This window comes from Passer domesticus, chromosome 7 (genome assembly GCF_036417665.1).
Source record: "Passer domesticus isolate bPasDom1 chromosome 7, bPasDom1.hap1, whole genome shotgun sequence".
In the NCBI taxonomy this organism is placed as follows: Eukaryota; Metazoa; Chordata; class Aves; order Passeriformes; family Passeridae; genus Passer; species Passer domesticus.
The window spans coordinates 54,593,209-54,620,505 of NC_087480.1; the positions used below are offsets into that span (position 1 = coordinate 54,593,209).

At 43.0% G+C, this 27,297-nt stretch overlaps 1 protein-coding gene and 1 long non-coding RNA gene across 5 annotated transcripts in view; one reads left to right on the plus strand and one right to left on the minus strand.

Moving 5' to 3' along the window:
* LOC135305301 (uncharacterized) overlaps positions 1-25,252 on the plus strand; it is a 219,057-nt gene extending 193,805 nt beyond the window's left edge. The window contains exons 3-5 of one of the 4 annotated variants that reach the window (XR_010366519.1): positions 9,928-10,430; positions 19,757-19,863; positions 19,943-21,679. This is a non-coding gene — a long non-coding RNA (uncharacterized LOC135305301). Of the gene's footprint in view, positions 1-9,927; positions 10,431-19,756; positions 21,680-25,128 lie in introns of those variants that run through there. The other 3 variants (XR_010366520.1, XR_010366518.1, XR_010366517.1) reach the window with 3 other exon arrangements.
* The window catches only part of TRABD2B (TraB domain containing 2B), a 260,426-nt gene continuing 250,001 nt past the window's right edge, over positions 16,873-27,297 (minus strand). Inside the window, exon 7 of the mRNA XM_064428795.1 lies at positions 16,873-17,914. Within this exon, the coding sequence (XP_064284865.1) occupies positions 17,692-17,914 (223 nt within the window). The 3' untranslated portion in view covers positions 16,873-17,691. The remainder of the gene's footprint in view (positions 17,915-27,297) is intronic.

A 27,297-nucleotide genomic window follows, 5' to 3' on the forward strand; every position in this document is an offset into this window, starting at 1 on the left:
CAAGACACCAGTCCCAGAACAGCTCTCCCTCTTCCTTGGCAAACCAGCCTGTCTGGGAGATTTTGATCATGATACTGTCCTTTCTTTCCAAGTGAGCAAAAGGATATTTTCCATTGGAACCCCTACTACAAGGAAGTTTATAGCCCTGGGTAATGAGAAATCTTTTAGGGATGTACAAAAGATGCACTTTTTGCTCTCAGGCAGCCATTGAGTGAGGTCTGTATTTCATTGCCTTCTGTTTAATCCAGCTTTCTCCTGGGGACATCCAGCTGCAGTGGAATATAGATATTTTACCATCAGAGGCTACTTGCCTTATGATTAAGAAGAGGTTTTTCAGGGCTAGCAAGATGATAATCAATTTTATATCCTGTAATTTCTCTGTCCTTAGCTTTACAGCATTTCAATAATTTGCTTTGATTTAGTAGCTTAAATTTGTCTGTAAACCTGTTCTCCAGGGAGTATAAGAAAACATCATTAAATCATTCTTATGTGGAAAGACCCTTGTGATATTTTTTATTAATATTATTCGTTACTTTTGTGACAAGTGAAAGCCATGGCTGAGGTACTGAACAGCCACACAGAGATCTGACAAGAAAGAAATAAAATAAGAGAGATAAGGAGAGAGTGGAGGAGTCACTGTCAGCTTTCTGTACACCCCAGGTCCAACAGTGTCTGTGAGACAGCTGGAAATCTGGATTTAAACCTTCCTTACCAGTCCAGAGCCTTAAATGTCAGCATGCTATTTTCCCCTCCCATATGACTGAACTTTTCATTTGCGCTTCTGTGAAACCCTATTTTTCACTCCTTCAAAGTACTTAAAATCACGGAGCCATAGATTCTTGCTTTTACTCAGGTTGTCACAGGGACATGAGGATGCTGGAATACCAGAACAAGTGTTGGTGTTCTCTATCTCTGCCTACACTGGCTTTTAAGAAAAAGACAGGAGTAATTTCAACAGTGTAATGTCAATTTGGTGGTCCAGGCAGCACTGTGGTGGTCTGGACACACACAGGTGTGCGGAGCTGTTTGCTGTGTGCTGGATGCTCTGCTGGTGCTTTTATGTTAATAAAGAGCTAATCATGATGAAATCCTCCTCCTGGGGAAGTGGGACAAGACAGATCCTGGCTTGTGCAGAACCCAGCAGAAGCCTTTGCCCTGACTCCGTGGGGTTTGGTGGTGGAGCCCAAAATTATAATTAAGGGCTGCTGGAACAACGAGCAATAATCATTGCTGGGATATGGCCCCACAAACCCTCAAAGAACACGAAAAGGTTTAGGAGCAAGCCGTGTTTAGTTTCTGTAGCTGTCTCTAGATGGCACTATGGCAGTAGAGTTCTGCAGTGGCTTTGAAGGGAGCGAGGCACAGCCAGGAGGCTGCGGGCTCCTGCCCTCTGCCAGGATCTTCCTCTGCTGCAGGGGAATGAGATAGTAGCAAACCTTTTTAGTGTCCCGCAAGACATCAGTCAAAACAAGTCAACTTATTTCTTTCTCAGGGGTTAAAACTAGTTTTATGATCCAGAGGAGATTAATTTCTTACAGCATCTCTAAGTTCTTCATAGGTGGGAGTACAGAAGTGAATCCTTTTCACCTTCATCATCCTTTACAAATTTTTCATAAACTATTGCTCACAGGGAAGGATTAATTTTTGTATACTTCTCACATTACATGAAGTTTTCAGGTGTTATTTTTCTGTTGGTATCAGGTGCTTCTCTGTGACATTCCCACTTGAACCATCAAGAGCATGGATATATCACTGAAGCCTGAATTTCTTACATTAAGAATTGGCTTAATTAGAGTCCTGGTGGGAGAAAATATTCTTTAAGACAAAAATATTGCTGGCAAATCATGCTAATGAAGTATTTAAAAGCCTAAGAGACACAATACTTAAAGGGCTAACAATGGGAGGATGACAGTGGAACACAGGGTGTACAAATAGCAGGGTGGCACTGAATACTCAGTTTACATATTGTTTCATGTAATTGCAGCATTGTTATTTCATCTATCAGGGAATCACTTGTGCTCCTGCTAGGGCAATTCTAATGCTCTGTGAGTTCAAGCTAGCCTTATTGTCTTGCTTTTCAAATGCTGTTTGATTTTTCAGTAGTTAGACTCTAGGGATATTCTCCCCAGAACAATGAATTGTTTTACTTCCTTCTTAATAATTAAAATTAAAAAAAGGAAGCAGCCTTACTTCACAGCTTCTGGCTTCAGTGCTGGATAAAGAGAGAAGCTGAAGCAGAGCCCTGGCTTTGGGCAAATGAGCAGATATATCCCAGGGTGTTTGCTGCAGGGGAGGAAATAGCTTCAATTGGCAGCAGCAAGGCTGGGTCTTTGGGATGCTGAACTTTTCCCAAGGTGCTCAGCTCAGTTTTAGGAATCCACTTGAACTGTGGACATGTCTGTCCCCCACAGGTAGGTGCTTCCAGAGAGAGTGTGAAAGCAAATAAATTCAGTGGGTTTTGGTAGAAATGGTTTATCCTCCTCATGGATGGAGATCCTCACAAGTTATTTCAGTGCCTCCCATCCTTTGTACTTCCCCGGGAGCTACAGACCTGGATCTGTCTGAGGGGTGAGCCTTGGTCAGGGGAGGGTTGTGCCCATAAATTCATTTTCATCAGTCTGCCTGAAGAAGGCAGCAGCCACATGCTGAAGCTGGCATGAAAGCCATGATTACCAAAGAAAGGAAACAGGAATGTTTCTTTGTAGGGAACAGTAATGGAAGATACAGACTCAGCTAACTTCCAGGAATTACCTTTCCACCAGTTTCTTGATTTTAGATTTTAAAAGGCATTTTCTTTCCATAATGAAACACATGCAATAAGCAGGTTCCCTTTCCAGATGTGTTAGTTGAGTTTTCCAAGGAAAATGAGGTTCTCTATCCCCCTTTCAGTGGTGTTGCACTTCCAACATTCAGTTGCCCCTCCAGAGCAAGGAGGCTTCTGCTACAATGGGGACAGCTGAAGAAAATTAAGAAGACAGCCCTAAACAATTGAAGAGCATGTGCAGAGCATGTGTGGAAGTGGCTGATGCTCTGGGATGAGTGTCCTTGTAAGCCCCCAGTCTGTCCCCACCACCACCCTGCTCCGTGCCCTGCCGTGTGTCAGTCCCTGGCACTGCTGCACTGCAGGTTGTCCCTATAGAATCCCTTTGTGCACATGAGTTAGTGTTTGGGGTTCTGTCCTCATGGGGATGTCCCACAGCACCCAAATCCTCTGTTTCCCCCCACTTTACATCCATTCCCTGCTGCTGCTGCTGCTCAGCCTTTGGAGGCCATCACCCCAGGGCAGAGCTCAGCCCCTGTCAGGGTCTCTGCTGCTCTTGTCCCTCACTGTCACCTCAGTGCCCCAACCTGCTCCATGCCTGAAGCTACACGTGGTTTCTTGGAGGAATCAGTCACCCAGGAGCCAGGTCCTGGGTGCCACAAGTGCCCAGTGCAAAGCAAGAAGGGAGTGATCCAAAGGTTACTCTGTGGCACCTTTGGCACAGAGTGGCTTTGCTCTTGTGTCACCTGCAGCAGTGCTGTGCCCAGTGCAATGAGAATTTCTGCTCTGGAACTGCCCTGGGGAGCTGGGACACTCCTGTGCCCTCCTTCAGCTAAATGTGAGGAAGGGTGAAGCGTGCACTGAGCAAAAACTGATGTTGCTTTCTAACCACTGGACTTTGGGACCTGCCTGTGCAGAGTGAGCCTGCAGCAGCTTCAGGCAGCCAGCCAGCTGCAGTGAAATAACAATAAAAACATCAACAATAACAGCAACAACAATAACAGTTAGTGTTATTATTGCTATTATTAGTATTATTAAAATATATAACTCCAGGCCTATAAGACAACATGTTCTTCACTTCTGCTGAGCAGCCACTGTTTGGGATGTAAGCAGAATGTTATGGGGCCTTTCCATTAACTGATGGGCAAAACCAAAGAGAAAATTATGCTTTGTACTAAAAATCCATTTAGCCATTAGATCCCAGTATTGAAAGCATAAAGGAAGGGTTACTTTAGCTTTCAGCTGGCCAGAAAATGCCAGTTGGAAGACAACAGGAGGCTCCCTTTCACAATGTAAGAGCCCTTTCTTTCCTGGATGAAGGGAGTGTTTCTGGCTGTGGCATCATGCTGCTTGTGTGTGTTTCTTTCTTACTCTGGCCTGAAAAGCTCCTGTCAAAAGGTGGAACACAAATCTAATTGCACATGACATAAATAAAGTCTTGCTGTACATCAGCACTGTGTTTTTTGGGGGGATAATTTTGGAGTTATTTTAGTGGTTTTGCTGTAACCTAAAGCAATTTCTTTGCAACAGCTGAGTCCCATCCTTGCACAAAGCACAGGACTTTTAGGGAGAGTTAATATCATACCAACCAGTGATAGCCTAAAGGATGAATAACCTGTCAGAGGCCATGCTGCAGATCTCATCTGGGCCTGACCTGCTGCAGCCCTGGTGCCAGAGCACGTGGGAATGCAGAGCTGACATCTCTGCTGCAGCACAAGTGAAAAATGAGAGATGCAGAGGTTAAAGGGCAGTGCCCTGGGGTTTCAGCCTTATTACCTGGGCTGGGGATCCGTGTGTTTGCTGTCCCCACCGGCTCTCAGTGCTCACTTTGTGCCACAAGGACCCAAATTCCCTGGAGCCCCTGGGCAGCACCTCTGCTGCTGCTGCTGTGCCACAGCCCCTCCCAGCAGCAGCTCCTGCCCTCCTGAGCAGCACAGGATCAAAGAGCAGCACTTTGGCTGCCCTGGGGAATTAGGCTGGAGGAATGCTGTGGTTTTGGGGTGGAGAATGATCAATTTTCTGTTATTTTTGCAAAGGACAATGGGTGTTTGGGATAGCTTTTCTCACAGTGTTTGGCTCTGGACTTAGCATGAATTTCTGTCAAAGCCACCCACCTACGGAAATCTCTGATGCCAGAATGCATTTATGAGAGGATATTTAGTCTACAGGACAGAGCTGCTCAGTGCAACCCTTAATCTAGAGGCAGGATACTTTAACTGAGACTATTACATTTATTTTGGAGCTGCAATACCTGGCAGCAATTATTGACCCAGAGTAAGACCTCCAAGCAAATGCTTTCAGTGGTGTGGAAATACTTCCCAGTGTGTTTTTGAAATGTGCCATTCCTGAAGACTGCGTTGGTTGGGTGAGGTTTTCTTCACTTGCTCATCTGGTAACAGAGCTCTGGATGCCTGGCTCATGAGTCTGCCCTGAAAAATCTGAGCTCTGCTTGGTGCCAGCACCAGGATTTCTGCAGGACTGAGATGACTCACATCAGAGTCTTCTCTCAAGCTCCCTTAGTCACTAGCACTAAAAGATTTTACGTATGAAGTGTTAAATACACACTGGCACCCCCAATTCTTGCTTTAGGCTGTGTCCATCTATCCTCAGCACATTGCACTGTCTGGAGCCACCACCACATCCCTCCACTGACCGTGCTTTTGGCAGCTGGGAGACTTTTCTTTGTTTTGAAACACAGCACCTTCTTTTCTTCCTCCTACCTCTGTTCCATGGCCATCTTCTAGCTGCCAACATCAATAAGTTAAACTTCTAAATTTAATGTTAATCTGAAGTCATCCATTTAATTCAGAGAGCTGTTTGCAGAAAGAAGCTTTCAGTCATCATTCATGGGAACAGAAGGATTCCCATGGCAGTGAAAGAGAAAAACTTGGGGTCTGGCAGACTGATGATGTAGTTCCAGACAGGAATCTGCTTGCTTGTTTGTTTGTTAGTTTTTAATATAATTCCTTCCTTTTTTCCTTGCATGTATCAATAAGACAATAATCAGGTTTTGCAGCAAAACATTTCCATCTTTTATTTTTGGCCAGAATTTTGTGTGCAGCTCCAGTGTCACAGAGCATCTGTGTGACCTGTTGCCTCACAGTTGTCTGAAAATCTGGGCATTCTCTGCATTTTGCAGGATGTCCACCCCTCCAGCCTGGTCTGTATGACTTTTGCACCCTCTCAGCTTGTCCCAGCTGGCATCAGAAAGTTTTCCCAGGGGCAGGAGGTAGCATGAAACAGAGCTGACCTGCACCAGGTCATGCTTGAACTCCATTTACCCCACAAAAAAGCTAATCCACACTGGGTTTGCATAGCACCCTACGTTTTAAAGGAATCTTTTACTAATGAGTTCATTCACCTCGCTAGAAACTAACTCTGCAGAGCTGGGCACTGGCTTTTATCTGTCCTCTGAGCCCACCAGCAAAGCACACAATCTCTCCCAAAGCAAACACATTCCAGTGTGAGTACCAGCAGATGGAATAACAAGCTCTGTTGGCATGGATAAGGTTATGGCTTGAGAAAAAATTGCAGGATTGGACCCCTGAGGAGCGAAAGTCAGCAGAAGACGGGGCTGACGGGATGTTATGTGTGCTCTGCAGGGCCACCCTGTCCACTGCCTGCTCCATGGCCTGCTAACATCTCAGCCTTGCTTTTATGAAACAATCCCTATGTTTTCAGCTCAGAAATAGATCTCTTTTGAAGTTTAAAGGCAGTTATGTCATGGCTGAAGCAGCTGTTCAGCAGCCACCCAAGCAAACAACGTTCCCTGTGCTGCCTTTCCAGAGGTGAGCTGGCTTTGTGCATCTGTGTCCAGCACAGGGGAGGGGCATGAGAAGCATGACCAGCTCAGAAAGTATTTCAGGGAATGCCTGTGGATGGGTTCAAGCCCCACAAGGCACTGTCTTAGAGCATGGTGCACGTTGCCTGTCTGTCTTTCAAGCTGGAAGAACTGGCACGTTTGACCATTCCACAGATTTCAAAGTGTTGCTCTAACACAAGCATACGACCCTCTGCACCTGGGGATGCAGGGAGTTCAGGGTGAGGTTTCTTGATTCTCTAGGTGTGACCACAGACCTCTGTCATGAGAGAAATCATGGGTAAAAAGAGTACAATTAGTGGAGAAATTGCTGAAAGTGGAGATGGTGCCTCATTTCTCACAAAAAAGAGAACAGAGGATGCATACAACTCCATTTCAAATACTGGGTCCTACTCATTAACCCAATTTTTCAAAACATGTGGTCTGCACACCACATGAAGTCAATGACAGCAAGAGTAGATCCTGTCAGCCTCCTTTTGGCCATTTCTCATAATATGCCTCAGAACAGCACAGCAAACCACACTGAATATGAAATTTCCATGATTAACCAATGGATTTCAGTGCTGTGATTATGGTTTGACCAAAGATTATTGCTTTGGTTCAGTACTTCAGCATCATCATCATCAAATTATCACATTGCAATGACATTTTCCTTCACACAGTGATTTCATTCAAAGCAATGTTTGCTAAGAGAGAGAGCTGAGTTGAGGTCTTCAGCACTTCTGAAGTATGGGAGGATTGCAGGAAGTTTGATTTAAATAGAACCCATACATTATTTTTAGTAAAAGGTCTTATAAACTCAGAATGAAGGAGTACTCAAAAAGGCCTTGTTATAGAGGTCTATGCTAAAGCATGGACCTCAAAGTCCATTTGGACTAATCAAAATCCAGTTCTTGACCTCAAAACCAGGATGAGAAGAGGAATGATGCTGTTAGGAGAGAGGAGAGGTGCAGGTCAACAATGAAACTATAGTTTCAACTGTCAACACTGTAAGCAACACTTTCATTCAGAGCAGAAATATTGATTATTTCCATTCATTGACCTTTAAACATTGCTGCTGTTTATCAATGACATGTATTACTATTATTTGGGAACTTAAAATTTTAAAATTTTTTTCTTGTTTTGTACAAACCACGTGATTTAACTTTTATTTTAATTTTGAACTTGCAGTATGAAAGCACATGATAATAAGAAGTAATTTCAAGTTGAAGATAAAAAACTCCACATTTCTTTCTCATAGTGGACTATTTAGTGTTTACCTGAGATATAGCTAGCAGCTAGATATAAAAAATAGAGATGTCATCCAATGTTCAGGACATTTACTGAATGTCACAGCATCACTCAGTCCTGCAGCTCTGATCAAAATATGTTATGCAGACGATGATTATGGGCTTCAACTCTGTGAAATGGTAATTTTTGAAATGGTTAATCAGTGGAAGCATTTTAGGTGGACATTACAGCTCATTTTTCACCTTGTCCAATGCCCAGCTTGCCTGGTGAGCATCCTGCCACATGCCTGCCACATCAGAGATATTTTATGTGGTCAGACAGTGGGGGTGAGTCAGTTATTGAGTTTTGGCTTTGTTTTAAAATCATTTTTGAGCTGGTCATCCTATGTAGGAGACAAACTGAAATGCCTTTGCAAACATTGCACATATAACTGAGGGCAGGAGCTGACTGGGACCAAGCACAGGAGCCTCTGTTAGAATAGCTGGAAATATTTCCCTAAAGGTGAGTCAGTCTGGGTGGCACCACTGAAAGAGGCAAGTTTGGGTGACAGCTTTCAGACCGTGCATGGCACTTGAACTGAATCCTACCTGCATGTTTTTGAAGAGACAAAATGGGGAGACAGTGGGCTGCATGCGTTAGTTTTACACTTTTAAAATAATTTCATTTTGTGGTTGGAGAAGCCCCTAATCCTGCAACTGAGTGACAGGAACCAGGCCTGGTGGAACCACTGTGTAATTGGTATTACACAGAAAGACCATTCCAGAGCTGAACTGTCAGGTCAGGCTTGTCTAAGAAGAGATTTTTAAGATATCTATTTTTCAGTTCTAATCCTTTATGTTATTCCTAAGTTTATTCTTTTGGGCCAATTTCACATAGTCTGCTTTTATGGAAACAGCTTCTTTAAACACTAAAAAAAAAAATTATGCCCTTTGGTGCTTTTAATTCACTGTCTTTGCAGTAGTTCATGCCAAAAAAAAAGGTGGCAGGGGAGCCCTTATAAAGCTCTATTAATTGAAATAAATGAGCCATGCTTCAGAGAACAGTGTACCATAGAGGAAGGTCTGCCTTCTGAATCCTGCTCCCATAGATGTCCCTTGTGATTACAGGCATGTCATAAAATCCACTGTCCACCTCATTTTCCCACCTTATTAAGAGGGGGCTGAGGTTGTTCTTTACCAGAAACCTCTGGGTGTTGTTGAAGCCCAGCTCAGTGCTTCAGAAGTACTTGGAGGACCTGGAATTTTATTTTGCAAACCATAGAAAATGCTAGTCTTTCCCAGGGAATGGTGTTTATGAGCATGCTTTCATTAGTCCCTTAGCCTTTTCTTTTTCATTTAAGTCTGGAAAAATGTGTGGAAAATCATTTCAAGGGGGCCTCTGAGAGAAATGAAGCTTCTTGCAGAGTGGGAGCTCTAGGGGATCATGTAGTGGCAAAGTCAGCTCCCCAAATCCACCAGACAGAAATAGAAAAACTCCACTGGCCTGAGGATGGACTTAAAGCTCCCACTGGCCTTAGGCTGGACACAAACTCTTGACTTTTTCCCAGCTCTTTCATTTGAGCGTTCAGTCTCAGGGAAAGGGAAAGGTGAGCAAGGCAGGCAGAGAAGTAAATGTCTGCTCCCTTCCTCCTCTCCTTCTCCCCAAAGATCATTTCCAGCCACCTGACTTCTTTCCCAGATATGGTATCATTTGCTTCTGTGACCAATCTCTGGGTGGGAGAGAAAATTATTTTGAAAGTTCAAGAGAAACATAAGCCTGCACATTTATGAGTGTTTTTCTCCTCTTGCCTGCCTCTGAATGACCAGAGTTTTATTATTCCTCTTGACTGCATGCTGAGATAGGTACTTTCCTTTCAAGCAGGGCCTGTTCCTGGCAGCAGGCAACAGAGGCTCCAAACCTGGGATACTCTTTTAATGTCTGAGCCTTCCATTAACACCAATCCTTTAACCTTCCCCTCACCTTCCACCCCCCTTGGTGTTACTGCTTTTGGATAAAGATGGCCCAGGAAGGGTGAGGTTCCAGGGAAAGTTAGGTATTTTTAAGAGAAACCAAAGAGGGCTCAGAATTCCACTCTCTTCACAGGCATCATCATCTCACTTCACGTGTGTTTTCACAGGGCTCCTCAGCCCCAGGAGGGGCCCAGGTGCTGGTGTCATCCCTGATCCCTCAGCGATGGGAGCCAGGCTTTCCTGCAGCCCCAGGCAATGCACACAGAGATGCCTCCCAGCGACAGAGCAGTGCCAAATCAGACTCAGTGCCACAAACAGGGCCTAGAACAAATGGTTGGCTGCCCATGAACTGCTCAGAGGAAAAGGCAGCAGCAGGATAAGGTTATTATGTGGATTGGATCCTGCCCTCAAGGCCACAGCTGGCCCAGGCACAGCCAGAGAACACAGCCAGCATTGTCCATCCTTCAGTCCACAGCCACCATGCAGAACACACGTTGTCTGAACTAATGGGTCTTCACAGGATCCTTCTGGTTGAGAGATGATATCAGAGATTGTATCTGTGTCCACTTTAGGCCTGGGATGTTGCTAAGAGAAAAACAATTCTTGGCAAATTCCTGGAAGTGCTTGCCTCCTACAGTTTGGATGAAGACAGTTTGTTCAAGAACCATGGGTAGGTGTAAGTTTCTGTCTCTTTGCCTTCTGAGCATTGTTCTCGCCAGTGCAAAACTGAAGAAGATAATGCTCCCATTAAAAATGAGGTGAATGCTCAGGCTAACATGAGTGGGTGGAAAGGACTTCAAACAGGATGAATCTGGGGACAGACCTACCCTTGCCAAGACAAACAGCTGCAGAGAGCTTCAGGAAAGAAAAAAGGGCGCTGCTGTTCAAAATGATTCAGTCACACAGGGCTGATTGAGGCTGCATATCCATCAATTTATAACGAAAACCAATGGCTTTCACATGAAGAAAGAAAAGGTACATCAGGAGGGCTGCAGAGCTGATATCATTAGGACAACAGACTAATATTCCAGAGGACAATAGAGATATGGGATGAGTGCAAAGCAGAAAGCTCTCACTCTCCTTCCTACATCTGTCTTTCATTTGCTTTGCCTCTATCTTCCCGTTGTTGATGTTTTCTCACATTATCTTGGTGCCTTTGTTCAAGCTGTATTTCATTCCAGGAAGGCAGGGAGCTCCAGGTGTGAATGAGGGCTGTGAGCATGAACTCACTGTCACAGTTATTATTGTTATCATTCCTCTGAAAACCAGCCTGGTGGAGGTTTGGCTCTGTGGAATTTGTTCTGCTGTTTTAACCGTATCATTGTTAAATGTGGAAAATAGAATGAAAGTGGAATGAAAATGTGGAAAGGGGAATGAAGTGCAGTGCTTTGCACAATGGCTTGCACCCAAAGGTGCAGCCTTAGCTAATGAAGTGCTGGCATGCTGTGGAACAAGATGTTTGAGATTGCAAGATTGAGACCTGCTGCTCAAATGATTCAGGTGTTCAGGACTTGCTGATTTTCTTTGTAAGGGGAGAAACTGTATGTTAAAAAAGCCAGTACAGAATTTTCAATGCTCTATATAGTTTCAATGTTTTTTATTTTAAAACCCCAGTGATATTCAGTAATGGTATTCCCACCACCCAGCTCTTTAGCAATCTGAACACACACTATTGTTACTGTTACTATTGTTTCCATTACTGGCGGTAGACTTGTGGATGTCTGGTTATTTTTGTCTTTGGACACCCCCTGTGTACATCTCACTGGGCACAGATATTTGAATGCGTTTTTCAGTGGTTCCCTCTGCTCCAGTTGAACCCCTGGAGATGTTATGGATCCCCTTTGTGTGTGTTGGATGAACACATCTCTGGGATCAGTCTGGAGCAGACAACTGCTGCCGCATTAAGCTGAACTCCAGCTTTCCCCCATCCTGGCATGATGTGCTCAGTCCCTCCACAGATCAGGTGCAGCTCAGCCCTCATCCAGTGGGGATTCAGGGCACAAGCAATGCTGTGTTTTCCCTCTCATCTGCTGCCTCAAATACATTTGCCAGGGATAGCCCACGGCTGGACCACACAGGCTCTCCAGATGGGCTGACACTCCAAAGATAGGATGGCAAGTGGCTCTGGCAGTCTGGTTGGTATTTCAATAGATGGGCTCTTTTTAGCTTTGTTTTTCAAGAGTTGCCCTTCTATTTTGCAACAGGCCCTTCCTGTGCCATGTTTAGCTCATTCAAACCAGCTCCAGTGTTTATACCTCCCACTGCATTTCCTACAGTGGTTATTTCTAAGCCAGCTTTGCTGGTGGAGTCCTCTCCAAATGGTGTGCTAAAGACCAAATGATTTAGCACATAATTAAGAAGTAAACAATGATCAGCAAGAAGTCTGCAGTGTCAGCTACAAGACATGGCTTGGATGCAAGAAAAAGCAATATGCCAAGGAAAAATGAGTAAATCTGTGTGTCTGTATCTTGATGTGGAGAGGCAGCTTCTGCTCCATCCTCAATGGAGACGCAGTTCAATGGGTATTTTTTGTTTTGCCAGTGGCAACAACAGTGGTTCAAAGGACACCAGTGGGAGAAAAGAGCTTCTGCAGCCACCAGGAGTGAGCATGGATGCTCCACTCCAGCTCTTTGTGTGGAAAGGCTCATTTCCTGGCCCTGCTGCTCCTTGTGCCAGACAAGAGATGGTTCTGTGCTTCCCAGCACCAGTGCTTGAGCTCTAGCACCAGTGACAGGAATGGTGCTGCTGGTGTAGCTCCAGGGGCTGCAGTGCTGTTTTACCACACCCAGGCAAATGGATTTAGTAGTGGGGGAAGGGAGTAGTTAAAAAGAAGGAGCTTTGTTCTGCTTTCTCCATGTTTCATCCCATGTTGGTGTTGGGCATAAAAGAAGCAGCATGCCTATGCCCCACAAACAGAATGTTCCTTTTTTTCCAGTGATTCCCTAGCTTTTAGTGCAAAGGAAAGAAACAAGACACACAAAATTATTGTGCTATGGATTTATAATAACATTTTATTAATATATTATGCTACAAAAATATTTTGATAAAATAATATTAGAAAGCATCTTTTTATTACACTCTTCAAAACAGTTCACAAAAGCAGGAGGCGGAACAGGAAAAATATCTGAAATACATTTGAATTGAAAACTGACAAATATGCAATCTGAATTTCGGTGTGAGCATGATCTGCAGGGTGGTTAATCAGTCCTGTAGAAGGAAAGTATTGCCTACTTATTGCAAAGACCTCTCTGCCTTTAGCTAGATTAAGGTGCCTCCTGAAATGTTAGTCATATAAAAGGCTGAATTTGGGTTGGGACAGAACCCAGACAACATACACACGTAAATGTGCACACACACCCACACACACACACATCCACACACAGACCCACACCCTATGATCTCGAACTTCAGCAAATTATCTTTCTGCTTCAGTTAAGCTGAAACACGCTTAAACTGAAGCTGGGTTGTAGCACACTCCATGGAACATTGATCACTTCAGAGATATGACAAGACCACATAATTTTTGGATATAATACAGAAATACGGTACTAAGCAAAGTTTGGCATGGTAACACATGCTGAGATAATAACCTTGGCACTTTGGTTTCTCTAACATAAATATATGTTGGGAAATTCCTCCCTAACAGTGGTATATGGTAATGACTGAGTCATATCATTTGACTAATCAATGCACTAAACAGATTAAGTTCTCCCTCTTTCCATTCTCTCTTTCTCCACAATTGTATACTGAAGAATTTAGATAAATATACAACTCTGTACCTTGGGTGTTCCTAAATTACAGTGGAGCTTGGAGGAATGGGAAGGGAAGTTCAACAAAGCAGATTTTTGACACCTGTATAAAGCATAGTTATCATAAATCATGTTCATCATTTATTGCCAGAAGACTTATTGCATTATTCAACAGCTCTAGGGATTGAAGAGAAACTACTTCAGTCATAAAATATAAAATACCTTCTGTCCCAGCTTACTGACTGGCTCTCCAAGTGGCAGTGCATGTTAATATAGTATCTGTAGTTAAGCAAGAAAAGCATTAAAACACTGAAAGGGAGAGATTAGATTTGTTGCTGATGATATGAGATTATTTATTCCACCAGGGCAAGATCTTGGCAGGTACTCAGCACTTGTTGATAATGGTAGAGTTACATTTAATGTGAATTGTGTTGGTGTCCCTTGTAACAGTGTAGAGAAGATGAATCATGAGACCACTGAGCTTTGGACTCACCCAAAGTCGTGTCCTAGACTGCCAGACACTGGTGACTCTCTTGATGCTGATTCTCAGAGATAAGCAGGATCACCAGTGTTTGCTATTTTATGTGATGGGCATGACTGTTTTTGCTAAATCTCCTGCTCTTGGAATCTTGTGAAAACATGGCAATCTGAGCTTTCATTGGAAGAAAGAACAAGTCAGTTTTAATTCTGTGAGAAATACACAGAAGAAACTGAAGCCCCCTGAAGCTGGTAGTCAGTGTTGCTTCCAGAGCATGTATCAGATCTGGTCCAGGTTTTAAACTCATGGTTTAGAAAACCATGAGAAATTCAGAAATCATGATCCATTGTGACAAGGTGCGTAAGTCTGTGCTAGCCACTACTACTGTGTTTTAATTAATGCTGGGCTGCCACAGCTGATTAGTAAACAACTCATTTTATCAACCACAGTGAGGGTTCTTTATCCAGCATTGCTCTGCACACAGTATTGAAGAAAGTGACCCTAAGTTGTACTTTAGGGTAAGAGAATAAAAGGAGTGTTTGGTTAGAGACCTGTGCTAAGCCATTCACGTGGGGTTCCTGAGCTAAGATCTACAGAATCCTACTCAACCTTTAAGTCATGTCTCCTCCCTAAGCCAGAGATGACTGAGGCAGCTGCTTCCAGGTGGCAAAAATCAGGTGTGTAGACCCCAAATCCAAAAGACACCTTGTTTTCACACCTGTGCTGCACAAATGTGGGGCACCAGCACCAGGGTTTAGTAAAATTCATTAATTTCAGAGAATTACAGAGAAAATGCCAGGAAATTCAAAGATGTTAAAACATACTTTGATATCCAAGCCATTTACATCCTATGATAGCCAAACATACCACAATATCTGAGCTAATGAAAATTGAATATTACTGTCCAGTGTAGGAATGACTCAGAAAACCTCACTGGTGATAAAAGAGTGACTATTCTGTGCAGCACAATGACAGCTGGGAGTGTGGAGAGATTTGTGTGCTCCTAATATTAAAAAAAAAGGAAAAAAAAAAAGGAAAAAGAAAAAGCCCCAGAGGTTTATGGAGAAAGCCACAGATTGGGAAACTTCAGAATTGTAATTTCTAGTCTTGGTCCCATTGTTGGTTTTCCTTACAGTCTTGGACAAGCTGTTTCTGTTTTCTGCTCTTTTTTCTCTCCCTTATCTTTACATGGTCTTGTCTATTTATACTGTAGGTTTTCCAACACCTGGAATTATTCCTGGCACCACAGAATAATTCCTGGATACGATCTGGTTACAACAAATAAAATTCAATGGGTTTTGGTTTGTTGGCTGTTCACTTTTACTATGTAACTTGTCATTGCCCTTAAGATTTACCTACCTTATTTCCAGTTACAGTCTTGTAAATAAGACATTATAACTCAGTTTTCATCTCCACCTTGAACACATCAGGAGAACCAATAATCTTTTTAAAATGCATTACTGTTAAATTTGAAGGTCTCTTAAACTATAATATTCAAATGAAGGCATTTCTAGAGTAATAGCTCAAATAAAACCAAAATGAAAGTTCTCAAAATATGTTTTCAATATCCATCTCTGTGCAATAAATATTATGCAAGGTGAATGGCTTCTGTCCAAAACTAACATCTCTAATCTTCTGCTAGCCAAAATACACAATATGAAAGTATGCACAGGGTCTGTTTGAATCTCACATTTGGGGCAAAGCTCAAAGTTTTCCATTCAGCCTTATCAACTGCTGGGGGAAGCTTATAACACTCTGTGCTATTTCCCACTTAAATTGACCAGAAACCTGCAGAATCTGCTGTCAAAAATAGAGCAAAGTCTGGGGATCATGGTGTCCAGTAAGTTAAAAAGAAATTACCTGTATTGTCCTGGCCTTTGCAAGGCAATGGGCTGGGATGCACAATGGAAATGCTCAGTATTTCATCAGGAAATCCTGTGATTTTTGTGGCCTAGTTGCTTTCTAACTTACTTTCATAAAATAACTGGTATGACAACAAGCAAACTGTGAATTCTGAACTCTCTCTCACTGCAGAGTCTTGCAGATTGCATGGAATCATCTGCAGCTCCAGAGAGCAGGCTGTAGGGCTGCTGGGAAACTTACAGGGTTGTTTTCAGCCAGAATTTTACCAGTGACATTGTTAAAATTATCATCATTATCTTTCTTTTGAAAGTGAAGAAGCACTGCTTTTCTTAGTACTTCTAAAGAAAAGTTTGTATTGTATTTTTCTGATTTGGAGACTTTTAAATTAGATGTTTTCATCACACAGTTTTGATTTTTGGTTTGCAGACGACTTAGGAAAAAACCCACAATTTTAACCAAAACTCATTTTATAAACTCTTGTATCCAAAGAGATTTTTCATCCTGTTCTGGTAGTGAAAAAAACATCTCCATGCCTTTTTAAACATAATAATTTTTAAGATGGTACTGGGATTTTTCCACATAGATGATGTAAATCTCATTCCTCAACATCAGCTGTTTGGATAGGGAGCACATTTTTCAGTGAGGGTAAGGTGTCATAACTTTTCCATCTAAGTCAGATACCATAGTTTAGAAATGGAAGAATGTTCTGCATGTCTCCATAAGATGGGGGTTAGTTTGATTCCTGTGGTGTTGAGCAGATTTTGGACAAGACATAATTATTTCAGCACAGAGATATCAGCTCTGTCAGCTCATGGTAGCAAGAGAAAGAGGAATTTGTGATGTTTTTTGCCTCCAGGTTGTCCATGACCATTAATACAACTGGTACAAAGGAGTTCTATAGATTAGCAGGACACTACATCTTTATAATCTATAGGCAGACCAAGCTCTCTTCTCATTTATGCTCGAAAAGGTTGTAGGCTTATACTTATATAAAATGAGGGAGAGAAGAAAAGAATTCCAAGTAGGATTATTCCAGACTTTGAAAGCAATTTTTTATTAAGAAAAAGGTGTCTTAATATGCGTTAGCTGGTGAATTAATTTCAGGGCAAAGGGGGAAACTGGTAATTTCTGAAGAAGTTAAATAGTGTAGTTAAAGAAAACAGGGGTAATGTAGAGGATTATTGTGAATAATGACTTACTTAGTCATGTAAGAATAACTGGTATTTTAGATTGTGGCAGCTAATGAGTTAAGAATGCACTTATTTTTCTAAAGGGCACAGGCCCCAGAGAGCAGGATCTGCTTTATTCAGTGTAAGATATGCTAATGAGATAAAAGAAGTAAAATAAAGAAGTTTAGCAGAAATGTACTTATTGGACAGCTGCTGTAAAATGTAATGGTTAAAGAAACAAAGAAAGCATTCATTTGGTGTCAGTTCAGACATTTGCAGAATTGTCAGAAAACAAATATAGAAAATATTAATTTATCTGTTTCACCATCGCTACTGATTAATAGGGATGTTATTAACATATACAACAAGAAAAATAAGTTTACCAGTCGAATAAATACATTTTTCTTTTTCTTTTTTTTTCTTTATATGAACATGTATATTTTACAAAACCCCATAGCACTATGGGAAATAAAGATCCTTCTACAAAAAGAAGATGTAAGTCAGTGTTACAATAAAGCTTTAGAGTTTCAAAATGTATCTGGGCAAAGAGACAAAATCAGCTAGAAGGCACTACTGAGTCACTGAGAAGGTCCAGCTTGTAACTTGTCTTAAACTCCAATTTGTTCATAAATTATCTCTCTATTCCAAGGGACTGCATGTAATATAATGTGGTCAGGAGGGCTGCAGCAGGCTCAGGAGAAAAGAAACTACGGCCATGCAGAGAGGAAATGTTACTGATGGCCATGAAAGGCTGGCTGGGGCTGAGCTGGTGGGCTGGGGCTGGGAGGGGCGCTCGGGACGCGGCCGCTGATCCAGCTGGTTGGAAATCCAGATGGGAGGTTTGACCGTGATGTAGCCATTGGTTATCCTGATATAGGAAGGCAACGTGGTGGTGCTGGAAGAAAACACAAGAGAAGGAAATTAAACAGGAGAGCCGTTATCTCTACTCTGTGAACTGTCATCCCAAGTGGTAATTCCAATTATCATCATCATCATCATCATCATCATCATCATCATCATCATCATCATCCATTAGACAGCAGGGAGGGAGCCAGAGACTGATAACTGTGATGATGTGGAAACAGCTCTGATCCAGGATGTCCCTCAGCTTCTGGCTGCTGACAAAATACAGAGGAAGGACTGGTCTTAATGCATCTGACACACTGCACTCCATTGTAAAGCATCCATTACTGTTGGAATACTAAACACATTACTGGCCAGCATCAGAAATGGTGCTAAATGTATCCTCGTGCTGACCCAGGATGACCTTGCTCTTATTGATCTTTCTCCCCACCAAAGGTCTGAAACTCTTCCATGTCTCAGTGATGTGTCTTATGCTCCATGAACCACATACTGAGTGATCAGGAGGGTCCAGGATACATTCCTTCCCTGTTTCACAAGCCTTAAAGAACTTCCCAGGATCCCCTTACACAGCTGATAACCTTGAGCATGGGAGAATGAGCAGGTTCATTTCTTTTCCTGGCTTTAAGCCATTTTGGATCAAATCACAAAGCCAAAACCAGACTCAGTTGCTGTTAGGTTTCCCTGACTGTGGATTTGCCTCAATAGCAGTGTGATTGCTTATTGATTGTAGCTTGAGTTAGTACTTTGATTTGAATTTGCAGGTTGGAATTCATCATGACTCCCATGACACTGGGGGTCAAAAAGGTCCATTTACGATTGATTTGGAAGTTTAAACTGTAATCTCCATTTCAAAAAATGCCCCCATTGCATCCATTATTGGATGATCCATAATCCTCCAGTTGTCAGGGAGCAGCACAACCAAGCACACAAACTGCACAGGGTGGATTTTGGACTTAAACCCAAGACATTCTGCTGAGAAGTGAGGAGAAAAACGGCAAGGGCCCCTGAAAAAAAAAAAAAAAGTGACACGAATACCTGTAGATTCTCTAAATCTTCCATAAGGGAGATTTGGAGGCACTGAAAATGACCTTCATATAATTTTTTAATGGGGTAAGAAGTTATGCAGTCCTATAAATATTTAGCTACAGTATCCAGGATCTTGACCTTGGAAGGAAAAGGTTTTATCTTGCATAATATCAGATGAAAGGAATAACATGTTACTTCAGATTCCTGCACAGAAACAGAATTTAGAAGGACTAAAAGCTTTTGTCTTATTCTGTCTAAGCAATACCAAGATGGATTTTAGCTGAGATGCTTCAAATGTGCTGAGTCAATCACAAACTGAGAAGACCAGAGCCCACCCTGAAGAGGGCATTGGTCAACATCAAATCCCATGGACAATCCCTGCACATTACACTTCACCCCGAGTTTTGGGAGAAGTCACTTCATTTCTTCCCTCATCCTTTATACTGTCACCACAGCTTCTGGGTGGGACAGTTGTTCTGCAGCTAGAAGTGATCTGAACTAATGTACAATGAATTACAGTAAAAAGAGAAGGCAGTCTTCAATTAAGACATAAAAATTGCTTCATGGGAGCAGATAATCCATCTAAGCAGAATTAGGATTCTGACACTGAGGAGCAGTGCTTGTTCCAGAGCAACAAACTGCTGTGAACAGAGAACTCTGAAATCAAGGCTTGTTGGAGAAAGTTCTCTGAATTCCCACGGTGAGTGGTTGGTTTATGTATTGAAGTGATGATATAAGACACCCAGCTTTAGAGTTTCTGCTATATTGCATCAGAATTGCTGCAGTCACTTAACACAAGAGCTGATCTGCGATAAACTAATGCTGCTGCTTCCAATCTGCCCGGCAGGAATGGCACCGGATTAGCAACTGTGTGGCCAAGCTCCTGTGACATAAGTAACATCATTCCCACAGTGAACACAAAGCATCATTAAAGCAAACTTCTGACAAAAAGAGGTACTGCACGCTCTGGGTAATCCAACACAAACGCAGCCATGCTTCAGTTTCTGATCCAGCTCTCATTTATCCTGCTGAGTGATGAGGTGGTGCACAGGCCTGACAGCACTGACAGTGGGATCACAACTTGGGTTTTTCCCTATGCCTGGTTTCCCAAGGTAAGCATGGGTAGGTGTTTGTCCTCATCTTTTGGTACTGATTGTTACGGAACTACAAAATTTTGCCCTAAATTAGATTCAAAACTACAAGAAGGGACTGATTTTAAATTTTAATTTTAAAAAAATCACCAAAATGCCATTCAAACTTCCAGTTTGGGCATATCCTGCTCTTGACACATTCTGTGGGCTTGATACTCCAGTGAAGTTAAAGTTTTCCTTGCACAAACTGTCTTTCTACTCCTCAGGGATGTTCTGTGCACACAGGCTGGCCAGGGAACCTGCAAAAGCATCACAAACCCATTCATCAGCCAGCTACATCCAAGGGATTCCTAAAGCAGCCTTAAATCAACATTTTATGTCTCTGTATGATGTTTCTGCATTCTAGTCAACTTCCATAAGTGTTTTGGTTTTGTTTTCTGTGGGGATGATTTTTTTTGTTGTTGTTGATTGGTTGGATTTTGTTGATTTTCTTTTCTCCCTTATTCAAGGACCTGAGAATTGCTGACCACTTCTCCTTAGTTAATGAGGTTATTTTCTGTTTTCAAGACATTACACTTTTATAAAAGCATTCTTGTTAAGATAAATACTGTTAGGTGGGGTTGTTTGTTTTCAAAAACTCCTTGAGTGCTTTACAAGAGAAGAACAGTGTGTTTCCACTAACATCTACAAAGCATTTGCTAATAGCACATGAATCACAGCTTATCCATTAAAAACATTTTCTTAATGTACTTTTAGCTGACTGCAAAGGTGGTTTAGGGATATTTAAAGAGAATTATCCCTTTTACCAAATACTACAAGTCCTAGTTTTTAACTAGGCTGTTCTGTAGTGAATGGGGAGAGAAGCCTTTCCAGAAGCTGGTCCACCTCACTCCAGCGCAGGTTTCTAGGGGGTCTTACTCTTGCTTGGGATCTTTCACTCCCTGGGCATTACAGAGGGCCCTGGACAGCCAGGCTGGATTATAACCTGATCTCAGAGGTGGCCCTGGTGTCAGGAGATGACTTCTGCAAACTCCCTCTGAGCATGTTTGCATGTGCATGTAGGATCTCACTGACCCTCGGACATTCCCCAAGGATGAAGCAGAATCCCCTGAACTCAACCAGAAACCTTCCTTGAGGAGGATTTGAGCGTTCCTGAAATGAACATAGAGAATAATACAAATGAATCAGAGATCTGTGGGATAATAATCTAAATTATTATCACGTCTTCTCTTGCCAGACCAGGATATTCTCTATTTCAGCCTTGTGTGTCTGATAAAAATATCTTTAATAAAACATTCCACATGATCTGTGGTTAACAGGCAACCACCAGCTCGGCTGTTCATACCTCTCTTTTTTGCTTCTGTGTATGGGATTGTTTTAAAAACTTGGAAGACTCCAGGTACGTTTTAGCCAAATGACCTGCGGTATCATATTCATGAGCTTGTTCTTTTGATCAGATAATAGGGCACTTTTTCAAATCAGTGCATTACTCATACATTGTCTTACTATCATTAGAATGTGTAAAACTTTCCCCAAAAAATGGGGCCTCAGGCACAGGCTTTTGCACAGATTCTACTGAATGCAATTACATGATCCAAGCCCTCTAAGCTGGGGGTGTGCTGAACCACCTTGATGGTTTGGGAGTGTTTTAAAGCTGAAAAATAAAAGAAACACACAAACAACACACTGAGAGAATTTCTGCTCTGGTTTGTCTTGCGACGACTTTGAAGGGAGGTCACAAACTAATTTTTAATTGACTTGGTTCATCCATGTAAGCAGGGTTCATCTGACCACACAGGACACCACAGCAGAAGGACACAGGTCAGGACCAGGGAGTCTTTCTGGCCCATCTGCCCCAGACACAGGAACAAGATCTAAACCCCTCCTGACATTTGTCTCATCCAGTCTCAAAAAAACAGTGATAACAATAGCAATTCCAGAGTCTGTCCAGCCATCCATTCCAGCATTTCACCATTTCTGGTGCCCAGAATTACTGCCTAATGTTTCACCAAATCTCCCTTGCCACAGTGTAAGGTCATGACTTGTCCTGTCCCCATGGACAGGCTTATTCCTTTTCTCAAGACCCTTTCATGTACTTTGAACATTTAACCATATTTCACCTCAGCCTTCTCTTTTTTAAACAAACAATTCCCTCCACCTTTCTTTGCAAGTCCTCAAGTGCTTTCCCTCTATCCTTTCCTCTGCCCTGGCTCTGATCCATGTCTTCTCTGGAATGAGATGCTCCAAACTGGAAACAGGCGTGGGTCAGATCCCACCAGCCCAGTGCTTGGTGCAGTAGGTACCACTGCCTCTGTATCTGCCAAGTGCATGGAAAACAATCAGTCTCCAAGAGGACAGACAGCATTGGCATTGCTTTTTGCTTCCAAAGTCCAAACCACCATTATGCTCCCAGGAACTGTTCTGAAGCTCATGGAAAACTGCTGGTTCTCTGAGGGGGTGAGGACCAACCCAATTACTGTGATATTTCTATCAATTTTTAATCTCCTGCTGTGCCTTGGTCCCAACGTGGTTCTGTTCAGGGTGGAGGAAGTAACCCTTTCAAGTTTAACTTACAAAGTGTTTGGGGATTTTTCTGGATCAAAGGAGCTATGTAAACACAAGACAACTATTTTTAATAAACGTAAGCAAATGTTGACTCAGACAGCCTTTCTTACAATAGCATCTGATGAAAGAAGCTAGATTGAAACCTGAAAAATGCATGCTTCAATTGAAAACCTAAAAAGCTAGTAAAGTGAAAGAAAATTTTTGAGTAAATACAATAATGACTGTTTTGCATTTGTGATTTGATGTTAACCTTATGATGGCTAGGGGTTTTCTTAAGTGATATTAAGCATATGCTTCCTGTTTCTTTTCAAACAAAATTTGCCCTACTTTTTTTCCCCCCTTTTTATTTAATGAACAGATGTGAAAGGACTGATCACATTATTTTTCTGGTGATCAGAAATAATGTTCTGCAAGTGAAGACAATTATTCTTGGAACTAAGCAGGCCTATTTATGTCACCAAAATTTATTCATCAAGATTTGAAAAATACATCTGCTTAAAATGCTGGGACCAACCCGCTGCAGTCTAAATGAGCTGGCTGGCAAGAAGTCTGACCACACATTTGAAGGAAAAGAATAGGTGCTCAACCAAGAATTAACAGGAGTATGTTGGGGGGTAAAAAATTCACTAGAAAAATGTCACAAGGATTTAACTTTGAAGACAACTAGAGTAGCCTTTTAAAAGGAACATGAAATCCCCATCTTCCAAAATGTTTGCATTATTATTTCATGTGTTTCTGGAAGGAATTCATTAGATCAACACAGGCTCTGTTCCCCCCATCTATCTCTTCATCACTACCTTCCTTACAGACACTGTTCTTGCAGCCTGAGGGACAAATCCTGCAGGATGCTGAGTCTTGTGCTCCCAGATGAGCAGGACTGTGAGCACGCAAATACCAGAGCTTCCAGCACTAGTATTCACATACTTACAACTCAGCACATCCTAAAGCTCTTTGTGGGACCAAGGCCAAGAGGCTCATGCTTTCACAAGGTTCCGTTCATTAAAAAAAAAAAAAAAAATCCAACCTGGATCTGATTAGGGAATCCAGTTTTTGGTCCAGAGGAGGCCACTGCTTATTTGCAGTAGTGTAGTAAACTGCCTTAGCATGTCTGAGTGAGTAAGCACTATCACACAGTGGAATGGGCCAGCAGAGAAGACCTGGCATGAGCCAAAGAAGAGACTTCTCCCTGCTGTTTTTTGGTTGCCCCAGGTTCACTGGGAGCCTGGATCTCTGGCCATGTCCCACAGTGCCGGCACCCACCCTCCCTGTGAGCAGCACAGCCTCAGCCACATGATGGACAGAGGGGTCAGCAACAGCACCTGAGCATTTCCACAGCCCTTCACTGTCCATCTGAGCTCTCCTGATGGGACTCAAATGGGAACCATCTCCATCTGAGAGCAGTGTCAAGGTCTGAGTCTGCCTTTTCTCAGTGCTCTGGCTCCTCTGGAGACTGAGCAATTCCCTCTGTTGAAGTGGGCACCCGTGAGCCTTCCTCCTGTGCAGAGACAAAGGGCAGAGCAAATACCCTGGCAGAGATCTAATCCCCCACTCCTGCTTGTTAGGAAATCTGCCGTGGCTCATCTCTAGGACAAAGAACAGGATACCAAAGGGAAAGATGGAAAGGGAAGCACAGTTTTCAACAGGCAGTGGCTCTGAAAGCTGTGAGCAGCATGCCACGATCACGAGCCACACTGTCGCCAGGTACTGAAATGCAGCTGGAGAGCAGGACACGGCACACAAGGATGGGATACTTAAATGTGCCATCAAAGAGAATCACAGGCAGTCCTTCAGCTGACTGGCCTTTAGTAGGATTTAAAAAGTGGCCTTAATTGTGGCTATGCCATGCAGGCTTATAGCCAGAGCTATTCAGCAGTCTTCCTGGTACAGTTTATAGGGAACAAGACATCTCCAGAGGACAGCCCTTTCCCCACAAAGGCATGACTCTAAGGTTGGTCAGATGAGCTGCTTCTAAAGATCTCTATCTCTGGAATTGAGGTCTCCTGAATCCCAACCAAGCTCTGGCCCCACTGTGGTATCTGACTGGTAGGGATGGGTTCCCAAATCTGATCAGGACAGCAGGGCGGGGAAGAGGAAAAATCCTGATTCTGCAATGCAAAAAGCAGTTGCTGGTGGGACACAACTCCTCTCTGCAGTCCTGCAGCAGCTGCCCAACAACAGGCAGAGCAGGACTGCAGCTGCTGTCCCTTCCATGGGATCTTGGATCTGGAGTTCGACATGACTGAGGAAAAGGTGGCTCACTTGGATCAGGAGCTCCAGGGGGGACATGATGGTGTAAGCAGGAGGAGGCTCAATGCTGAGATGCAGCTCAGATTCCTCTGGTGCAGTTTTGGGCCCCTTTCAGGATGGGCTGTGGGCTGGAAGCCAGGAGATTTGTTTTTTATCCCCGAGTCACCCACTGAGGAACCATCAAAACCTCGTTAAATCACTTTACTGCTACGACTCCCCTGACTCTGCTCTGAGTCAGGACCTGGGAGCGTTGGTGTGACACCACCAGCATTAACACAACCTGAAGTGTTTTGCAGGCTCTCGCTCTGATTTGCAGGTCCCAGTGGCTCAGGCCACCTGCAAAACATCTCTGTGATGACAAATTCAGCCCTTGAGAGACACTGGCCTGCAGTGAGGCTGAGCAAGGGCATCCTAAAGCCACAGGTGGGTCATGTCGTTAAGGCAAAGTGGATCATCTGCTGTGGGGCCAGAGAAGGGGACAGGGATGAGAGGGGACAGGGATGGGAGGGGACAGGGATGGATGGGGCAGTGGGGACTGCTGCATCTGAGACAGGGAAAGGGAGTTTGCTGTCACAGCAGTGCAGCCTGAGGGCTGGGGAGCACAGTGAGGCAAAGGTGGACAGGAGGATGCATCCAGCAGGTAGGGAATGAGCATGTGAGAAACAACTCCAGCACAGCCCAAGGGCCCTCTTCTGAGGTGAACTTTCAGTTTGTGGGAAGGATTTCTGCCAGATTTAGCCTTCTTCACCCCCAGAGGAGACTGTGCATGGCCCTTCTCAATGTCCCACCCCAAAGTCCTTTAGGAAAACCCAGTGAATACACATCCTGCACCCACACCTGTGGCTGTGGCAGAATCAGGCCTGCTGCTCCTTTCCAGACAACTGCAGAATGGTGTAAAAACACAGAATGTTGTAAAAACCAATAACCTTTGAAGCACACCCTCTGAGTAATTACTCCATTCCCATCTAATGACTAAAAGATGTTATATTCCTCTCTGATATGGCAACAACAAAGATTTTGACCTTATTAAAACCAGCCCATCAGGAAACTACATGTCATCCTTCAAAAAAAAAAAAAAAGGTAAAAAAAGAAATTAAATTCTTTAAAATCCCTGTGAAGAGTATTCAAGATACTGTAGCTGAAGACGCATGATTTGTAGTAGTGTCTGGGTGGTCCTGAGACAGGAGATGACAACATTAGCTCTTTCCTTTGCCCTTCTAAGAAATGCTTTGATGATTCTCTAATATCCTAAGAATATCCCCTGTGATTCTGCAGTGGGACGAGGCAATCACAGAGCTGGGATAATGCATCCCAGTTTTGCCCAGGCCCTTGCTAAGAGGGGATAGCTCAGAGCCCTTTGTTCCACCAGTTCTGCACTGACATCTGAGCCAGGATGTGCTCATGATAGTCTAAATAGTGATGTGGGCTCCAAACCACTCCAAACCATCCCCAAACTCGCCCCCACCCACTGCACACATCTGGCTGTGTACCTGATTTGTGTGTGTGATTAAGGCACTCATCATCACAGCTCAAATAACCATGGACTTGCTCCACTGCTCCTTGGACAGATAATGACTGCATTATTGCAGCCAAAGTAAGCAAGAACATCAAGGGCACAAACACAGATGGGCTTAGCATTGGAAAAACCCCGCCAGTGAAGATTTTTGGGCAACCTGCTGATACACAACGCATAAGGAGTTAATTTGATGGAGCTGCAACCAGGTGGTTTTGAACCAAATCCCAAGCATGAGCAGAATATCTGTTTTTTGTCTGTATTTTCCAAACTGCCTGCTCTCACCAATACAGCCCCACATGCAAAAGAATTTATATTTTTGGGGTGGTCAAAACTGTAATCCATATTTCACATCTTGGGCTCAACTTTTCAATTAATTAGAACCAGAGCGACTCGCTCTGCCCTTTCCTCTGTGTACTCAAGTGTTTGTTTGGCATTGTGTGGGCCCTATGGCTCAAATATTTTTTGCAGATGCACAGAATTAACCATGCATGTTTAGATGTGCTTGGGGAACACATACATTCGTAGAGATGTATATACTTGACCCTGTCACTTTTTTGTTAAACACTGTAAAAGATATCGACTTTCCCCTCCAGATTTTAAAATGATTTAGAATAGGTGGTAGTGGGGAAGTACCTAACACATCCTGTCAAATTAAGTATTTTCTCGGAGACTGTTCTCTAAGATAAAATTATTTCAGCTATAGAGATGTCTGTGCAATGTATTAAGGAACAGAATGAACAAGCAAAATATAAACTAGCTTAAATGGATGTCCAATCTACTGCATTTTTCCACTTGATTTTAATTTTCTTTTTCCTTCTCCCTGTTCTTTTTCCATCTCTACATAACAGTTTTTCTCTTTGCTTAGTCTGTATCACATTTTTGTTTCTAATTCACTGGGCTCACTTTCTTGCTCTCTGCTTTGTATCTTTCCATGTCTTTCTTAGTAAGAATAATTAAGGTTGGGTCAGA